The sequence below is a fragment of the Bradysia coprophila genome, unplaced genomic scaffold, assembly GCF_014529535.1.
Source record: "Bradysia coprophila strain Holo2 unplaced genomic scaffold, BU_Bcop_v1 contig_151, whole genome shotgun sequence".
Lineage (NCBI taxonomy): Eukaryota > Metazoa > Arthropoda > Insecta > Diptera > Sciaridae > Bradysia > Bradysia coprophila.
In genome coordinates this window covers 3004080-3021014 of record NW_023503423.1, presented here as the reverse complement: position 1 = coordinate 3021014, position 16935 = coordinate 3004080, and the positions used below count along the sequence as shown (strand labels likewise).

The window sequence follows — 16935 nt, the reverse complement described above, 5'->3', positions numbered from 1 at the left end:
AATTAATACCGCATTCAGTCAAATTTCCTTTATTCTAAAAGCCGTTATCGATAACAGATAGTAGCAAGGTTCTGAAAGAACAGGTTAAGACACTTACGAAGGCGGGTGAAACACAAATCTTGACAATTCAGACATGTATATTGTTTGAAAAGTCAACTTGAAAACAAATTTTTTTTTTGTTAAGTTGAAATCGTCATATAAAATTTTCCAAAGTTGGCGCTACAGGAAAATTTTGATTTCACCGCCTTCGTGATCAACACGAAGGTATCTTAACCTGTTCTTTCAGAACCTTGGATAGTAGCAGGATAGGTTTCTTCCATCGTATACGGGAAAAACGAATTTTGACAGGCCGAAAATCACCGACCGTCATCCACAGAAGCCAACATAACCGCAACTTAAACAAATTTGTTCGTTAAAACTTCAAAGTGCGGTTGTGTTGGCTTCTCTGTGGATGGCGATTGACATTTTGAACGGCCTTGGAAGAAACCTATACCTTGAGAAAAAGAACTCTCCAAAAACGTTTATTTTACAAATTGAAGGGCGAAGGACAATCTGATTTTAAAAATGATAATTGCAAAGTGTTTTCCGAATTTAAATAACTTTTGCAACAGAAACCTCTGCTTGGTTTGCATTATTCGATGAGATAAGCTGAAACTTTACTTTTACGACTTTTGTGCATTTACCAGTACATATGGACACACAAGTTCGGGCTAGTCGACACCATTTTCACCATGAAACGTTTCCATTTTGTTTTCTCGCATCTGGAATTGGTTTTTTTTTTCATTTGTTGTGCGTCTTCTGATGTGAGTGTCAGAAAAGTCGATTGATTATTGTTCGTTTGATGCTAAATTTAGTCAAAGAATAAGTTTAAAATAAAAACTACGGCACCGTGTACGTTAACCGGGTCAATATACATACCGAAAGCGAAACCAATCGGCCAAAAAGGATGAATTTAAAATTGGATATTGATCCGCACAGTGTCTGTCGAATTTGCTTGTCGCAAAAGTCGCTGACAAACAATTTAATCAATTTCTTCTCAAATGTTGTTGTTGAGGGATACATAATATCGGTTGCAGATATGGTGAGGAAGTGCTTGGACATTGAGGTAAACAAAATTGAATTCTCGTCGCCGAATGCGGAATATTTAAAAAAAAAAACCTTATTTCAGTCCGACGCCAGCGATGGACTTCCCGACAAAATTTGTGATGTGTGCAAAAAGGAAATCACGAACTTCCATCTGTTCAAAGAGAAATCCGCTCGCACCGAGCAAATTCTGTTGAACGAATTCGACAAACCACCCCGGCAAAAGGAACAGAATCGACGTTCATCGGCTGACGCCACCGCAAAGCCACAAACAGCAACAGTTGCCATTCAAACGGTGGCCGAGCATCCATCGTTTACGTGCTTGGAATGCAAAATGATTTTCAAAACCGAAACCCTGCTGAGCAAACACATCAGCGGTAAACATTCCGCGGAAAAATTGGAAGCTGGATGCCAAACGGATGAGGCGTCGATAATGCCCGAGGAGATTTACATTGACGAAATACCCGAATCGGTCGAGATGAATTACAAACGGGAAATGAAAATGGAATTACTTGAAGTGGAGGACATCGACATGGACGACATAAATGCCGAGTTGGAAGAAATGACGAGCGAACACAAGAGTGATTATCACGAAGAGTATGAGATCATTGAAAAGGAGCAAGAGGAGTACCAGTGCAACGATTGCCTGGAAATATTCCCGCTGGTCGAATTGTTTGAGAATCACAAATGTCCCAGCAAAGTTATCGTGCACATCGTTAATGAAGCGGGTGAATCCGACGATATGTCCGATAATTATGGCGAGGAATTGTTAAACGAAGACGATTGCTATGAATGCTACCGTTGTCATGCCACATTTGCTAGCGCCGACGAATTCTCATCGCATCGTAGTGCCAACGATTGCCAGCAATTTGACTTATCGATGAAGAGTCCAAGTCAGAGAACTAAACCGGAGGAGTATCATCATTGCAGTTTGTGCAAAGACAAACGCTTCAAGACGAAATCCACGTTCAATCAGCACCAGAAGCTACACGAGTCCATCGAACGTGTCATTGAATATTTGGACTGTTCGTCCTGCGATGATTGTCACAAGATGTTCCTATCGAATGACGATCGAATGCAGCATGACTGCACGAAGAAACGGAAGAACAGCGATGGCGAGTACATTGACGAATCGTGCACCGACTATCAGTACCTGGAGCCGGATGTCGATTTTTCGTGCGATAAATGTCCGATGGAGTTCAGCACTTTGAACATAGCCAAGCTGCACATCATCACTCACGCAAAAGAGTTCCTTTGCCCGTTCCGAGATTGCGGTTGCTCGTACGAAATTTGGTCGAGATTTGCGATGCATTTGAGTACGAAGCATTTGAATGAGAAGCACCATCAGTGCAAATTTTGTGACGCCGAATGCCATTCGTTCGACGATCTACAGGCCCACTACAAAGAGCGGTGTCCCGAGAAGAAATTCAAATGTGACCACTGTGGTAGGGTTGCGCATATTGACCGTGTCGGTGACTTTTAAGCTAACCAATTTTGATTTGCTCTTCCAGACAAGTCCTACTTTTCGCAGAAAGCCTTAAACTTACACATCAAGGACATCACTAAGGGAAAGACTTTCAATTGCACGCATTGCAGTAAGTCGTTTAACCGGCGCGGTGAACTCGATCTACACAATCGATCCCATACCAATGAGCGGTAAGAGTTGATCTTTGTCCCGTCGAGATTGACGATGATAATCAAATTGGTTGACCATTTCAGACCGTACAAATGTACGATTTGCGATAAGGCATACAAGACATCAAGTATGCGTGCGGCTCATATGGACGCTCATATTGAGGGAAAGACATTTCCAGTAAGTGCTTTGCGATCCTTGAAAATTTATTTAAACGTGGGCCTTGTGATGCCTTTGTGGAATACGATGGCAAGGTTGCTGTTGCTTGGGAATCTTGTGCTCATCATATATCGATCGACTGACCTAAAGGAAAACACTTTCAATGATCAGCGAGAATATTCCCAAGCAGGGCCACATTGTCAGTCATTTTCACGGTCCATGTTCTCCAAGTCTAACATTTTCTCACCATTTCAGTGCACCATGTGCGACAAAAAGCTACAGACCAGAACGAGCTACCGAAATCATATGAAGCGCCATACCGAGGAGAAGAAGCACCAGTGCGAACACTGTGGCAAGAAATTCTTTACCAAATTTCACGTCAAACTGCACGCATCAAAGATCCATGCGACGGGCAAATACAAGCCGCTCAAGGTCCCATCGAATGTCATTCAAATTGAATATGAAGACATTGTGGATACGTTGGACGACGAACAGGTTGTGTCGTCGTACGGATAAGTGAATGGATAATTCTAGGACTTCAATTGTTAATTTATCGATGTTGTTTCGCTGCTGCGGATTGAGGTGATTTGCTGATCGAAAAGCTGTGTAAATAAATCGGCAAATCTTAAGGAAGGTGTCATTATTGTTGTGCCAACGGACCAATAACCGTCGGAACATCCTTTCCCAGGAAACCCGCATTCGGCCTCTAGTCATCCCTTGAAAATGCAACACTTTCTCGATTGACTATTTGATATTATTAACTAGCTTACACACAAGATGTTACAGCATTATGGTACAATGTTACATGCTACGCCTTAACTTTAGCCGACGGCGATGTGCTGACAACTCGATAATCCTTTCTCTCGTGACTTTTCAAGTGCAACGTCAAATGGAACCGGCGATGGAAAGACTTGTTGCATTGAGTGCACTGAAATTTCTTGGTAGCATTGTGAATGGGATAGTGGCCTCGTAGCGTGCGTTCCGATTTGAATGTTTGTGAACAGATTTCGCAGGTGAACAGTTTGTCGGTTCGATGGGTGCTCATGTGATCCTTTCTGCGAAAGTTTTTGGGTTCATTGTTAGTGTGAACGAACATAGTCATTGCGGTCACGTCATACCTGTTACTTATCGATCGGAATGATTTGTCGCAGTGCTCGCACTTGTACTGAAAGCAAAGAATTTTTTCAATTTAGTGAACTGGATACGGTTTGATTCGCTGTCAGTTATACCGGTTTCTCTCCAGTATGGATACGACGGTGCACCTTCAAGTCGCACGACTGTGAAAACGTTTTGTTGCATTCTTCGCACGCATATTTCGCCTCCAAATGGTATTTCATGTGCATCGACAGAGATGTTTTGTGAAAGAATTTCTTGTCTGCAAAAAAAATGGGAATTGAGATGTCGGGGAACACGCCGTCTCGGTTCGTGTGAGATCCCCTTCTAGAGGAGAATTTCGCACTGTTCAAGAATCCCTTCTAACGGGGAATCTCGCAAACACACAGAAAGTGTTCGGTGAGCGAGATCCTCGTACTCGAAATTGATATGAATGACGTGCCCATCTCTCACATCTTAGCATCAACAGTCACAACTTACCGCATACTTCACATCGATGGATTTTCTTTTCGCACTCCCTCCACTGATGCTGTCGAAAGGCTTGATAATTTCCCGCAATGTAACCGCAGTGCATGCACTGTTGATTGTTAACACTTTCTTTCTGCATATGGCACTGGTCGAAGTGTACGTTGAGCGATTTGAAATCGGCAAATTTGTCGTCACAATCTTTGTGCGGGCAGATAAACGACGATAGATGGAAGAAGACATGGCGCAGCGCGGCAGACAAGGACGATTGATTCAATTGACATACGCCACATCTGTGTGGACCGGGCATTGTTTCGTCGTAATAGACGACGTTGTTCTCCTTGTCATTACTGAAGTGCTTGACGCAATGCACGAGAATGTCATGAACGCTTGAACTGGTGAAATTGAAGCACAGCTCACAGGTAAACGTATCGTCCGATGTTTGCAGAACCGAACAGAGACGAAGCGTTCGGCATCCAGAAAATTCCCCTCCTTCTTCAGTGTCACATTCCGGAAAGTCTTCCAGATACTGATAATCGGTACAGTTCGGCTCGTCTTCGTACGAGGAGCAGCTGCCATTGACAAAATGACTTTCCAGGTGAGATATTTCGGAGAAAACGGTTTTGCATCGACCACACCGAAAATACGGAATCGAGTCGAGTATCGTCGGTAACGTACGTTGGTGTAAATTCCGGTGCGATTTGAGGAGGCTGGTTTTGACTTTCGTTTTGCAAATGTTGCACGTTTCGACCGACTTTTTTAATCGTTTTGGTGCGGGAAATTTAGTCGGTTCGACGATGCTGTAGGTCTCAGTCGCATCCATACTTTCCAGAACTTGGATTTGATCGTTTTCCAATCCTTCGATTTTGTATTCAATCGTGTCGATGAACGGATCTCCGTTGTCTTCGATGGGAGAGCCATCATCACCGATGACATACATATTGTCTGGTGACAGATACTCTGACTCGCACTCGTAATCTAAGACATAGTCGTCCACTTCTACAGCTTCCTGATCGACAAAGTCTTCTTCGAGTTCTGCTTCCACTTCATGTTTGACGGCGCGCGTATCAATCATTTTCACTGCAGTCTTACTTTCCCGTCTGTCGACATAGTCGATTTGTTGTTGTTGGTTCACTCGTTTCGATTCAACCGTTTCAATAGTTTGTGTTCCTTGAGCCGTAGTTTCACAAACCATCGATTGTGTAGCCCTATCCGTTTGAGATGGTTTTTCCAACGACTTAACAGGAATGGGAACATCCAAAATCTTACACAGCAAATTGTTCGAGTTTATGCATCGTTGCTTGAACAAATGAAATTCGCTGGCCTTTGCTTTACAAGTGGAGCAAATACCTTGCGGTAGTTTGTCGTCTTTTTTGGTCTAAAATGAATTGCAACATGAATACGGACACACACACACACTCCTTCGATATCCACAATTCCTACCTCAATGTCTGTAACATTTTTGTAAATTTTGGGAAAGTCAACAATAGCGCCGTCCAAAATGTCATAGCAGAAGATGTTTTTCAGGTCTTTTTCATCAGCCGTCAAACAGCATCTGCACATTTTATGCACATCAATGTCTAATTGATAGTCTGCATCCATTTCCGAATCGATTTTAATTTTGTAACACTTTCAAATTAACGAAGGTGAATTTAAGTTCGTTTTTGCATCCAGAAAAATGTGAATGACTGTAGCCTAATACAACAAGTTCGCAGCCATTTTGTTTCCAACGAACGACATTTGTGACATTTCTTCAAAACAAAAACTCTCCGAACTCCGAACCAAAATGTACTGTCATTTTTTAGGCTCACATGTGTCAGAGTGGTCAGATTGTTGATTGTAGCCATGGCAGAGTAAAATATACCAGGCAGGAGCGGTTAATTTTTGAAAAGTCAAATACACTGAATGAAAATAAACACTGACAAAAGTTGAATTAATTAATTATTAAGAGTGATATCGCCAAAACTTCAGGTGATTTTTTTAACTTTGGAAACAAGCGGTCTCCGATTTTAATGAGTGATAGCTCGTTGGATAGCTCGTTCAATTCTAGGAAACACGTGTCTTTCACTTTTTCTTAAAAAAAATTGTTTTCTTTGAAAAGCGCTCAAAAGTGAAGACATGTCAGAGGGTACCGAAAACAGTTTTTCGGCAATAACTCAAGAAAAAATTATTTTAAATTGTTGTAATGTTGAACGAATGTCGGCCATGAAAAGACCTACAGGTGGAGTATAGGCACCGATTGGTGCTAGTTGATCCACTAGAGTTATGACTAGAAATATAGTGAATGTTCGGAGAGTCCGCCATTTCTGCAGCTTCGATGTACCACGGAGCTGAGCATGGGGTGTTGTAGCTGGTCTCACCCACTATCGTTGCACATATAAATGAATCCAGTACTTTTGGGCTGCAAGCCTACAGAAGTCTTGAAAAAAAAGTTGGTGCCAAAATGTAGATTTTTTCCTTCTGTCTGGAACAGTTCTACGTGAGTAATTTTGTATCGTCTACTATTCCCTTACCGTATACACTTCACTTTGACTCGAATATAGGTCGTTACAACATATCCAGTGTTAGTAATTCTTGTGAAAAATTATTACATTTTTCTCGGAGGATTTTAGTCAAATAAAGTGTTAGCGTATGGCAAATGACCTCAGGAGTCCGGAACAGTAATTAGTTTTTCAATTGGACCAATATTTGCTACGCGACAGGAGTTTGGAAAACCGATACGATCAAGTGGGAGCAAACGGTTTTCCAAACTCCTGTCACGTAGCAAATATTGGTCCAATTGAAAAACTAATTACTGTTCCGTAGTCCTGAGGTCATTTGCTATACGCTAACACTTTATTTGACTAAAATCCTCGGAGAAAACTTTAATGATTTTTCTCTTGATATTACTAATAGTGGATCTGATATATTCGCGACATAGCGAAGCGTTTTTCTATTGATAAGGTGAAAGAATAGTAGACAATAAAAAATGATTGCCGTAGTACCGTTCCAGATGCTCTTCTGGCAGTTGGGCCCTCAGAAAGAAGGAAAAAATCTACATTTTGGCCCCAACTTTTTTTTCAAGACTTCTGTAGGCTTGCAGCCCAAAAGTACTGGGTTCATTTATATGTGCAACGATAGTGGGTGAGGCCAGCTGCAACACCCCATACTCAGTTCCGTTCTTGTGGATCAACTAGCACCAAGCGGTGCGTATACTCTAACTGTAGGTCTTCTCAAGGCCGACAATTGTACAACATTACAATAATTTAAAATAATTTTTTCTTGAGTTATTGCCGAAAAACTGTTTTCGGTACCCTCTGGCATGTCTTCACTTTTGAGCGCTTTTCACAGAAAACAAATTTTTTTAAGAAAAAGTGAAAGACACGTGTTTCCTATAATTGAAAGACGAACTCAACGAGCTATCACTCATTAAAATCGGAGACCGCTTGTTTCCCAATCACCTGAAGATTTGGCGATATCACTCTTAATTATAGACAATTTATTTAGGTCTACAGTCAAATCAAGCGATCCTGCCTGGTTAACTTTACTCGGCCGTGATTGAAGCTCATAGTGGTCGTCAATGCATGTTTTTGTCATTGATTGTGATATATCTTTTCACAGTGGTTCGTATTCGTGTGGGTCTATTCCATCGTACTGTAAAAACGATTTTTGACAAGCCGAAAACCAACGAGAGCTTCCACAGAGCCATAGCCTCGATGCTTTTGCGAACATTTCGTCAACAATTTTTTTTTGGTTAAAACGAGTATAAAGTTCCTGAAAAATTACTAAAAAATAGCACACCGAAGGCACCGAGGGTTTTGATTCAAAAACCTCGGATTGTGAGGTATAACCGAAAATGACCCATTCTGGCATGACTACTCCATGGAAATAAAGAAATTTTTTAGAAAATCGTTTCCAAAAAGTAGACATTGAATTGGATAGTAACAGAAAGTATCGTGAATTAATAGGAATTAAAGTGAAAATCCTGAAAATCCGCCAAAACGGAATTAATCCGGTAATTGAAAGGAATAAGACATGGATTTGCCATCCTTTTGGACAGTGGTTTCCCCCTCGGAAACTAGCTCGATACTCCTCTGAAACTTTTATTTTTACCAGGTTTTACAATTTGTGCTAATTTAAGTGCTCAGCCCAACCTGTCAATCAGCAGTGAGAAATAGATAGATGTATTCAACCGGAGTAACAGACATCATCTAGCATCTAACGACCATGTAAAAGTGTGGATTTAGCTCTTGTTGAAGTCAGAATTTTTTTTAAAAATAAAAGTCAGACACAAGTGGTGTCACAGAATTGATAACACAAAAAACATTTATTCCACAAAAGCGAATTCAAAAATAATTCAAAATCTTCACTGAAAATAATTCAAGTCAAACGCAATTCATCCGCGTTGGTAAAATTCAAATGTTCCACTGCACGTCAGTGCGATCCATTAAATGCTTCTCTCAGCGCCGCAAGCGCTGCACTTTTGGTAAACGGAATCGGATAAAATGGACTCTTAAACAACCTTCTGCGGTGGTCTTCATTCATGCACCGCAAAATCATAAAAGACGTTTCACAGCTGGAAGACAAAGAAAAGATATTTCGCTTTGTTGTCACTTCCACTACACGTGTAAAGCACGACGATTCATTGTTACCTATCGCCGTTTGAATCCTCTAAATCTTTGCATTTGTTTGCAGCCTTCTCATACGGGTTTGTTTTGGTTGAAAGCTTCATTCATTGCCGACGTTTTATGGAAGAACTTTTTTCTGGGTCTGGAAAAATGCCTGAGATATTTGGGGATCCCAAACAAGCAGCTAACTTTGACCCCGATTTCCCGAGTTTTTCTATGTACCGCTCGAACTGAATCCATTTTTTCAGTGCAGGAAACAATTATAGCTTCAGTAGTATATGTGAAATTTTTGTATCTTCTCTTCAAGAAACCAGAGATTCTCGCATTTTTATTTGATCAGATCGTTGTTCACTCAATTGAAAATCGTGAAGAATATGAGCGAATGAACAGAAAAATAGAAAAATTCGTGCGATTCATACGTCTGTACTGTTTGGCTTTCTTCATAATGGTTGCTTTACTCATAGTACTGCCAATTTTCTCTGGCGACGGAGGATTGCCTATTTTCAGCATAAAGTGCTTTTATAAAGTGAATGCAAAAACGGGTGTAATGGTAAAGTGCTTTTATAAAGTGAATGCAAAAACGGGTGTAATGGTAGAATGCTTTTATTGAGTGAATGCAAAAACGGGTGTAATGGTAAAGTGCTTTTATTGAGTGAATGCAAAAACGGGTGTAATGGTAGAATGCTTTTATTGAGTGAATGCAAAAACGGGTGTAATGGTAGAATGCTTGTCAGTTTATCGTGGAACGATTCAGAAATCATCTATTGGTTGGCGTATATGTTCTTGTCACTGCAAACTCCCTTGTACGTCATAGCGAACTTATTTACACCACTAGTTTGGTACATCATGCTGAATTATTCCATTGAGTACGAATTGCTGGGAAATAAAGTCAGAAAATTAGGAATGGGAAAGAAAACTGACGGGACAAGATCCCAGAACCAGAAGAATTTTATAGTTTCGCAACGAAGTATGTTTGATGAAGACTTAATTGTTCTAATAAAAGCTCACCGTAAATTGGCCGAGTACGATATTCAACATTCGAAAATCGATTTCCAATTAAACTGTGAATTTCATCCGAGAACAGAACAATTGAACGATGCAGGTCCTGTTTCTCAGCATTATTTTTGGGTCAAATCACCACCAGCAGCATTTGTATTTGTGCTTCAGCCTATTGCTTAGCCTTTGTGAGTTAATCCTGGAATAGCGACAGTCATCAAAATATTATCTCATCTCAATTTAGGCTTCGACGGAGAATATTCTTCAAACAGAAATGTATGCTAGCATGTTGCTGTATGGAATTTTTGACATTTTTTTGGTTACATACCTAGCAAACGAAATTACCGTTGCGAGCAACCGATTATCTTACTGCTTATTTGAGTCAAATTGGATCGAGCGAGCTGAATCAGGCAAAAAATACTTTCTCATCATGGGTGAAGTGTTAAAACAGCCGCAACAACTAGTGATCTTGATATATCCAATGAACTTAGGAACTTTTATGAAGGTATTAGCTATTTTGCTGACTAGTTGGTAAATGGGGTTGTTTTGCGCACTGGATGTGAGTTTCGGCAACACATTGTGTGTGCAAAACCCCAATTTACTAGCGTGTTAGTATCAAAATTTTATCTACTGTTAGTGAAAGTGTTCATAAATTTTATGCAAAGCCACATCAACCTGTAACTAACACACAGAATCCTACTGAACATGATCGTAATATGATTCTGTCAAATACGTGCGCTAATAGGTTTGTTCCAAGTAACTGTAAGCACAAATTTTGATTAGCCGAACGAACACGATTTCATCCACAGAGATCGGTTTTCATACAAATATTGATGAGACATTCTATGTATGAAATTTGACAGTAATTTGACAATTCATATGGCCTTGGAACAGACCCATACTTATATATTTGTTCTATATATGTTATAGATTTATATATATGTATATGAGGCTCAATTTGATGAGCTCGTAGCAAACGTTTGAATCGGTATGTGGTACCGTTTGATTGGCCAGACGCCAGCATCTATCATGAGCGAGGAAACGAATCGTTTGGTTATTGATCACATCCGATATGATCTGTCTCGTTTCGATTGATTTTTCATTTCTGTCGAACAATGTGTAATTGAGCCGAAGTTTCTCGATCTGCAACATGTACTCGGCCACGTTAAGTCCATCGTCAGTTATCTGCGTTGCAGTTACATAATGATGCGCGTTGAAAAGCGGTTTTGTATCGTTCGAGAATAACTGTAATACTTACGACGCCCATTTCACGCATTGTACAGTCCATCAGACATTTATGTGTTCGGTTCACATGTTTCAACATGTCTGTAGTTTCAACATTTTCAAACATGTCGAATCCTTCGCGACCCGGCACCCTATATGTTCGATTGCACTTTTGCCATGAATGTTCGGTAATGTTCTCTTCCAATCTGTAGTATTGCAAGTACAACAGCTTCTCGAAATTGACAAAGTCGAAACCAGAAGAAGACTGCAAAGATTCGCATACGCGTTAAACGGCGTGGCGTTGTCTAAATTATTGTGAAAATATCTCGATTTTAAACTCACATTTGCAAAAGTCGGTGGATGTGGAGATTTGGCAGAGTTTACAACATTGAACGAAAAGCCTAGCGCAATTGCGCATAAAATCACACAAATGGTCGTGAAGTTCATTTTCAAGCTTTAGAATACTGAACGTTACAGTTAGGTGGGTGCTTAGATACTGAAGAGGTCTGAGCAAAAAATTTCTCCTTTCACGACTTTCATCGACTCGTTCGAGCTGCAATGTTGGCAAAATGTTCTTCTATTCACCAGATTCTTAAGGGCAGTAAGTGCTTCGTTAAAGAGAAGTCTACACCGGGGCGTTAAATATAAATGGTTTTTGTTTGACTACAAATATTTGTCCTATTCAGATTGATTTCATTGTTAGTATGGGTAAAGCCGAAGACACAGGAGTAATTTTACGTTGATAGGCTGTGTTTCACATTGTCAATGGAAAGTGCAGCATTATTGTCGATCCTATCAACTCAAATTCGCTCGCGTGTTTTTGGCCTAAATACGACATGTTTGCGAGACAAATTTTCCAAAGAAAACTGCTCCGCAAAGTCATGGTACAGGACTTCGATTCTCATGCATTCGTTACTCTAAATATTCGTAACTTGACAGTTGTGTGTATCAAAAACCACAGGAACTGTCGAGTTACAAATTCTTAAAGTTATGAATGTTTCGAGAATCGAGGCCCAGGGTGCCCATACTCGTAAATTTAAGAATTCGTAACTTGCCAGTTGTCGCCATAAAGCTAAGAGTGGTTCATACGATTCGTAACCTTTAAGGTGACAACTGTCGATTTACGAATTCTCAAATTCACGAGAATCGGCGCCCAGGGCGTACAACAAATGTTAGGAGTGTTTCGAGAATCGACGCCCAGGGTGTAGATTCTCAAAGCATTCGTAACTTTAAGAATTCGTAACTTGACAGTTCTTATGTATACAATCCACGCAACTGTCAAGTTACAAATGTTTGGAGTTATGAACGTATTAGAATCGTCACCCAGTGAACAGAAAAGTCACTACACAAATACACGTAAAATCAAAGTCTTTTGCTTCTCAGATTCATACAAAGTCACGATACCATGTCACGTAGAACTGAAAAATAGGTTCATCCAACGCACTTCAAGCAAAAGTGGATAGGGTACTGAAACTTGACAGTGCTCCATACGAAATTTTACACTGTAAAAAGAGTGGGGATAAAATTTCATACAAAATAGTACTCTATTTGGCAGCTGTCATTAATAGCACTTTTGCTTGAAGTGCGTTGGTTCATCGCATCGCTCTGGGGTCGTTCATAAGTATTTATGTCACACTACAAAATCGAAGTTTTGCCGAAATCCCTCTCCCTGTCACACAAAACTTATGAAACTGTCTGTATCTCTTGCCTTGCCCCTACTTGCTTGACATACTTTATGAACGAACCCTTATCAAAATTGTTCGATTCTCGAATGTTTTGTTCAGCCAAAAATTTATTTACAAAATACGTCGCACAGTCTATCTGGGACCCTGTGCAAACGGTGCTGTTGGATTTGTTGTCAAAAAGAAAATACTGCCCGGTGCACTGATGCCATCAACGACTGGCTCGCCAGCCATCCGACGACTCGGACCGGAAACCACACAGTTTCTGGTTACGATATCATTGAAGTCGCGACAACGAATGGCACCGAAAACATTTGCTGGATTTATTGAGTTTACCATGAAATGAGCCACTATCTGATGACTGCAGATGCCGGCAATTTCTCCTTCGCAACCCGGTTGTCTTGAGCCCCAATTTGCGTAAAAGTTGGCTGGATACAGTGAAAATGAAAAATTCATTTTAATGGTGAAAAGGAAAGAAATTACCATGACCAAGCGGACGTAGAAAGCCTAAGAATTCTGTGTCTGTAGCCATCATTTCAACGTGATTGGCATCGGTATGATCGAGGCGATCGTTTGAGTCAATCGAGAAAAGTGGGCCTGAAATGGAAGTTTAGGACGTTACGGAAAATTGGTTTTTTCTCTGTTAGATTTCCATTACCCGCTGGATCAAGTCCAACAATTACAGCGATGCGTCCTCTCGTAACCTGTTTACCGGCATGTCCAGCACAATGTGCTCCCAGAGAATGACCCAGAACCGTAAACGCACTGAACGGATTTCCATTCAGATTCAAAAAATCGAGAAACGCTGCCAATCCTCGTCCACACTCTCCGACTCGTTGACGAGCCAAAATATAGTTTGGTGTTTGTCCACCGACAGTCCAGTCAACGGCAAAGAAATTAAAATCTCCTTGCTGTAGATAAGCGTCTCGGTACGGATTCGCTGGAACATTAGCCCCGCCATCTAGCCAACCATGGACGTGGAATCTGGTTTGATGATTCGGATTGAAGAAACTGTTCTGCAGATCTTGATTGTTGCCGAGTCGAATGGTTTGCGGAACGGTTGGATTACTTCGGGTAAACAGCTGGAACACCATATCGTTGGGTCCATTGAAGGTTGGCTCAATAGCTGCCGTCTCCTCTGCATTGGTATCGATCAGATGTAAATTATAGTTTGCGTCAGGTACCAATATCCAATCGCTGTTGATGGCATCGGACTTATCGCCGTTTCTATTTTCGTAGAGTGGAGTGGCATTCGCTGCTGATAAAACGATTTTGTTTTTGTTTATTTGATAAAATGATTGATTCGAAAGTGTTTTTTCCCACCCGCAGCAATAAGCAGCACACAGACAAGAAATTTCATGTTTTAAATTGGGACCTTTCAGTTACACTAGATTGATCGGCCTTAAAACCATACTGGATCCAAATGGAAATGTTTGCTTCCTTTTATAGCGTTGGGCATATGACATTTAATCAGACAGGTCTTATCGTTATATTGAGAAAAATAACGACTCGAGATGATGTGTGGCTGTAAAACGTTGCTGTTATTAAAGCCGTATCAGTTGCTGGTAGATAAAACATACCCAAAACGAAGAAGTGTTACCATTATGGTTATCGCACCGCGAGAGGGGAACACATCAATTTCGTGGATGTATCTGGAGTCTTCCCTACTCTATTTAGAGTAGCACTTCTGATTGAAATGCGTTACTGGCAGACTTCTGGAACGAAAGGTAGACCCGATACTTTAATCGGAACCCATTTCTCACACATTGCATCGACTTCGTATAGATGGCGATCTACCATCGTTTCTTTTGTCAATGAATGCATCGATTTCAACACACGCATTTAGTTATTCGAGAATCGTTCAGGTGCGGATGGACGGGAGATCGAGATCCGATACATTCGAAACAGAGAATTGAGCACGATTTTCTTCAGTTGTTTACCCCCTCTTCCACTTCTTATTGCTTGATAAAAATCGATAAAAATATGAAATTCATTCGAAGAATTTATGAATGGAAGCACACAGTAAGCAACGTTTTCATTAATAAATTGAGTGTAATGCTTACCTATGAACAGAGATTAAGGCGAGATCCGTATGTTAATGATAAATTGGTGAACGTAAAGATGGTGCATATTCGCTCCACCGAAGAACCTTGTACAGTCGTAGAATTTTACCTATAAATGGGTACACAGTTCGTTAAAAATGTCAGAAAAATAGGCCAATATGCCAAGAGAAAATTGTGTTTTCTTGTCGACTGGTCGAATAACATTTCAGCAGCCTTTCCCGTGGGGAGAAAATAGCAATAAACCAGGTATGGTCTGTCCATACAAGCCGGAGGAAATATCGATTTCATATAAACAAACTCACCTTTCAATGAAAATCATTGAGAGCTCTCTAGGTGGGTTCCTTTATATGAATCAATGCACTTCAAGCAAAAGTGGTACTCTAAATAGGGTACTGAAACTTGACAGTGCTCCATACAAAATTTTACACTGTAAAAAGAGTGGTGATAAAATTTCATACAAAATAGTACTCTATTTGACAGCTGTCATTAATAGCACTTTTGCTTGAAGTGCGTTGTTTGTCACCTGAATTATCTTTGTATATTATGGGGATCTGCTGCGATTTTTGATTTGAAACCGCTTCAAGTGTTACAGAATAGAGTACTTAAATCCGTTTATAGTTTACCGATTATGCATCCGACAAGTGAGCTATATAGCCTGACAATTGTACTCCCTCTGAAAGGATTATATTATTATCAGGTTTGTCTGTTTGTAAAGGATAGAATATATTCGACGATAGAGTTTAAGGTTGTTGAGCATGAGTATGAAACACGATCGCGGAATGCTTTGTATTATCAGTGCACGAGGACGAATGTTGGTAAGAGTGCAATTAGTTATATTGGTCCATGTTTGTATAATTATGTTCCTGATTCTATCAGTGAACTGTCCGGTTTCTTCAATTATAATTGAAGCTGTGGTTGTTGGAAGAGAGCCAACTTGACAGATTATCAAAATTACGTTTGCTGTCCTAGTTGTAATTACTATTGACTCAAAATGGAGTGAAAGAGATTGTTGAGTCGATTAATGACTAATTTTGATTTTATGATTTATTTTAATGATATTAGTGTTAATTATCAATCAAATTCCTTAAATGAAGAAATTCGCTGGAATTGATGTTCTAAATTTATTGTTTTGTTCAAATTTCAAAATTGCTTTTACCTTTTTTTCCTTTATTAACTTGTACAAAACTACGATGAAACGAATAAATAAATACTACTACTACTACTACTATATGAACTCGCTATTTCCTCAGCTCTGTACAAATTTTGACATTAGACCCTACCTATAGAGTATAGTTACTTTCTTTGGAAAATAGAACTTTTCTCAGTAGAACTGTCACTTTCTTTGTTTCGTGCAGTTACTTTCATTGGAAAATAGAACTTTTCTCAGTAGAACTGTCACTTTCTTTGTTTCGTGCAGAAAAACGGCAAAACACAACATGCACGCATGAAAAACGTCGTATTCCCCCTGTTCACCTCTCGGACAAATAGGAAATTCTAACTCTAGTTCGCTTCGCAAACATCGCTCTTGCTTGAATTTCCTATTTTCTCCCAAACAAATAACTAGAAAAAATTATTAGAAATTTCAATTTCTAGAACTGAACTTTGCTCAAGTTATCGCTAGAAACTTTGACCGATTTGACCACTCCCTGGCTTACTTTTAGACACACTCAATGTAAATCGAATATCAAAATTCGTGAAACATATGTGGTCCCTAGATTTGAATGAACTGTGGACCTTATAATTTATTGAATTTACGAAAAGAATGGACGACATTTACGCTCCCATCATAATAAAATCAGAAAATCTACTTCCATTTTCATTTGAAAAGTACTGGTCATGCAACGATGGTGTGCCCTAGCCCTCTACATTTCTTTAAATTTCAAACAAAATATATGTCCTTCGTCATTTCG

General features: G+C 40.0%; 4 protein-coding genes across 7 annotated transcripts; 1 reads left to right on the top strand and 3 right to left on the bottom strand.

Moving 5' to 3' along the window:
- Positions 1–750: 750 nt before the first annotated feature.
- Positions 751–3504, top strand: LOC119074457 (oocyte zinc finger protein XlCOF6-like). The gene is made up of 5 exons (XM_037180593.1): positions 751–1105; positions 1169–2528; positions 2595–2739; positions 2803–2896; positions 3131–3504. Exons 1-5 carry the CDS (start codon positions 947–949, stop codon positions 3389–3391), a joined length of 2019 nt encoding a protein of 672 aa, XP_037036488.1. The 5' UTR covers positions 751–946; the 3' UTR covers positions 3392–3504.
- Positions 3505–3607: 103 nt separating this feature from the next.
- LOC119074451 (zinc finger protein 37 homolog) lies at positions 3608–6191 on the bottom strand. The gene is made up of 5 exons (XM_037180584.1): positions 5897–6191; positions 4469–5831; positions 4105–4250; positions 3994–4040; positions 3608–3930 (listed from the first exon to the last, which is right to left on the bottom strand). Exons 1-5 carry the CDS (start codon positions 6053–6055, stop codon positions 3684–3686), a joined length of 1962 nt encoding a protein of 653 aa, XP_037036479.1. The 5' UTR covers positions 6056–6191; the 3' UTR covers positions 3608–3683.
- A 2549-nt stretch (positions 6192–8740) lies between these two features.
- On the bottom strand, positions 8741–11787 carry LOC119074456. Its single transcript, XM_037180592.1, has 5 exons — positions 11623–11787; positions 11315–11545; positions 11013–11241; positions 9085–9139; positions 8741–9008 (listed from the first exon to the last, which is right to left on the bottom strand). The coding sequence occupies exons 1-5, from the start codon at positions 11725–11727 to the stop codon at positions 8867–8869; spliced, it is 762 nt and encodes a 253-aa protein (XP_037036487.1). The 5' UTR covers positions 11728–11787; the 3' UTR covers positions 8741–8866.
- A 1280-nt stretch (positions 11788–13067) lies between these two features.
- On the bottom strand, positions 13068–14433 carry LOC119074454 (phospholipase A1 member A-like). Of its 4 annotated transcripts, none has more exons than XM_037180589.1 (4): positions 14283–14433; positions 13621–14217; positions 13446–13559; positions 13068–13390 (listed from the first exon to the last, which is right to left on the bottom strand). In XM_037180589.1, exons 1-4 carry the CDS (start codon positions 14320–14322, stop codon positions 13098–13100), a joined length of 1044 nt encoding a protein of 347 aa, XP_037036484.1. In that variant the 5' UTR covers positions 14323–14433; the 3' UTR covers positions 13068–13097. The 4 variants fall into 4 exon arrangements, with proteins under 4 accessions (XP_037036484.1, XP_037036483.1, XP_037036485.1 ...); XM_037180588.1 differs by having other exon boundaries at positions 13621–14220; positions 14283–14432; XM_037180590.1 differs by having other exon boundaries at positions 13621–14220; positions 14286–14376.
- Positions 14434–16935: the final 2502 nt, after the last annotated feature.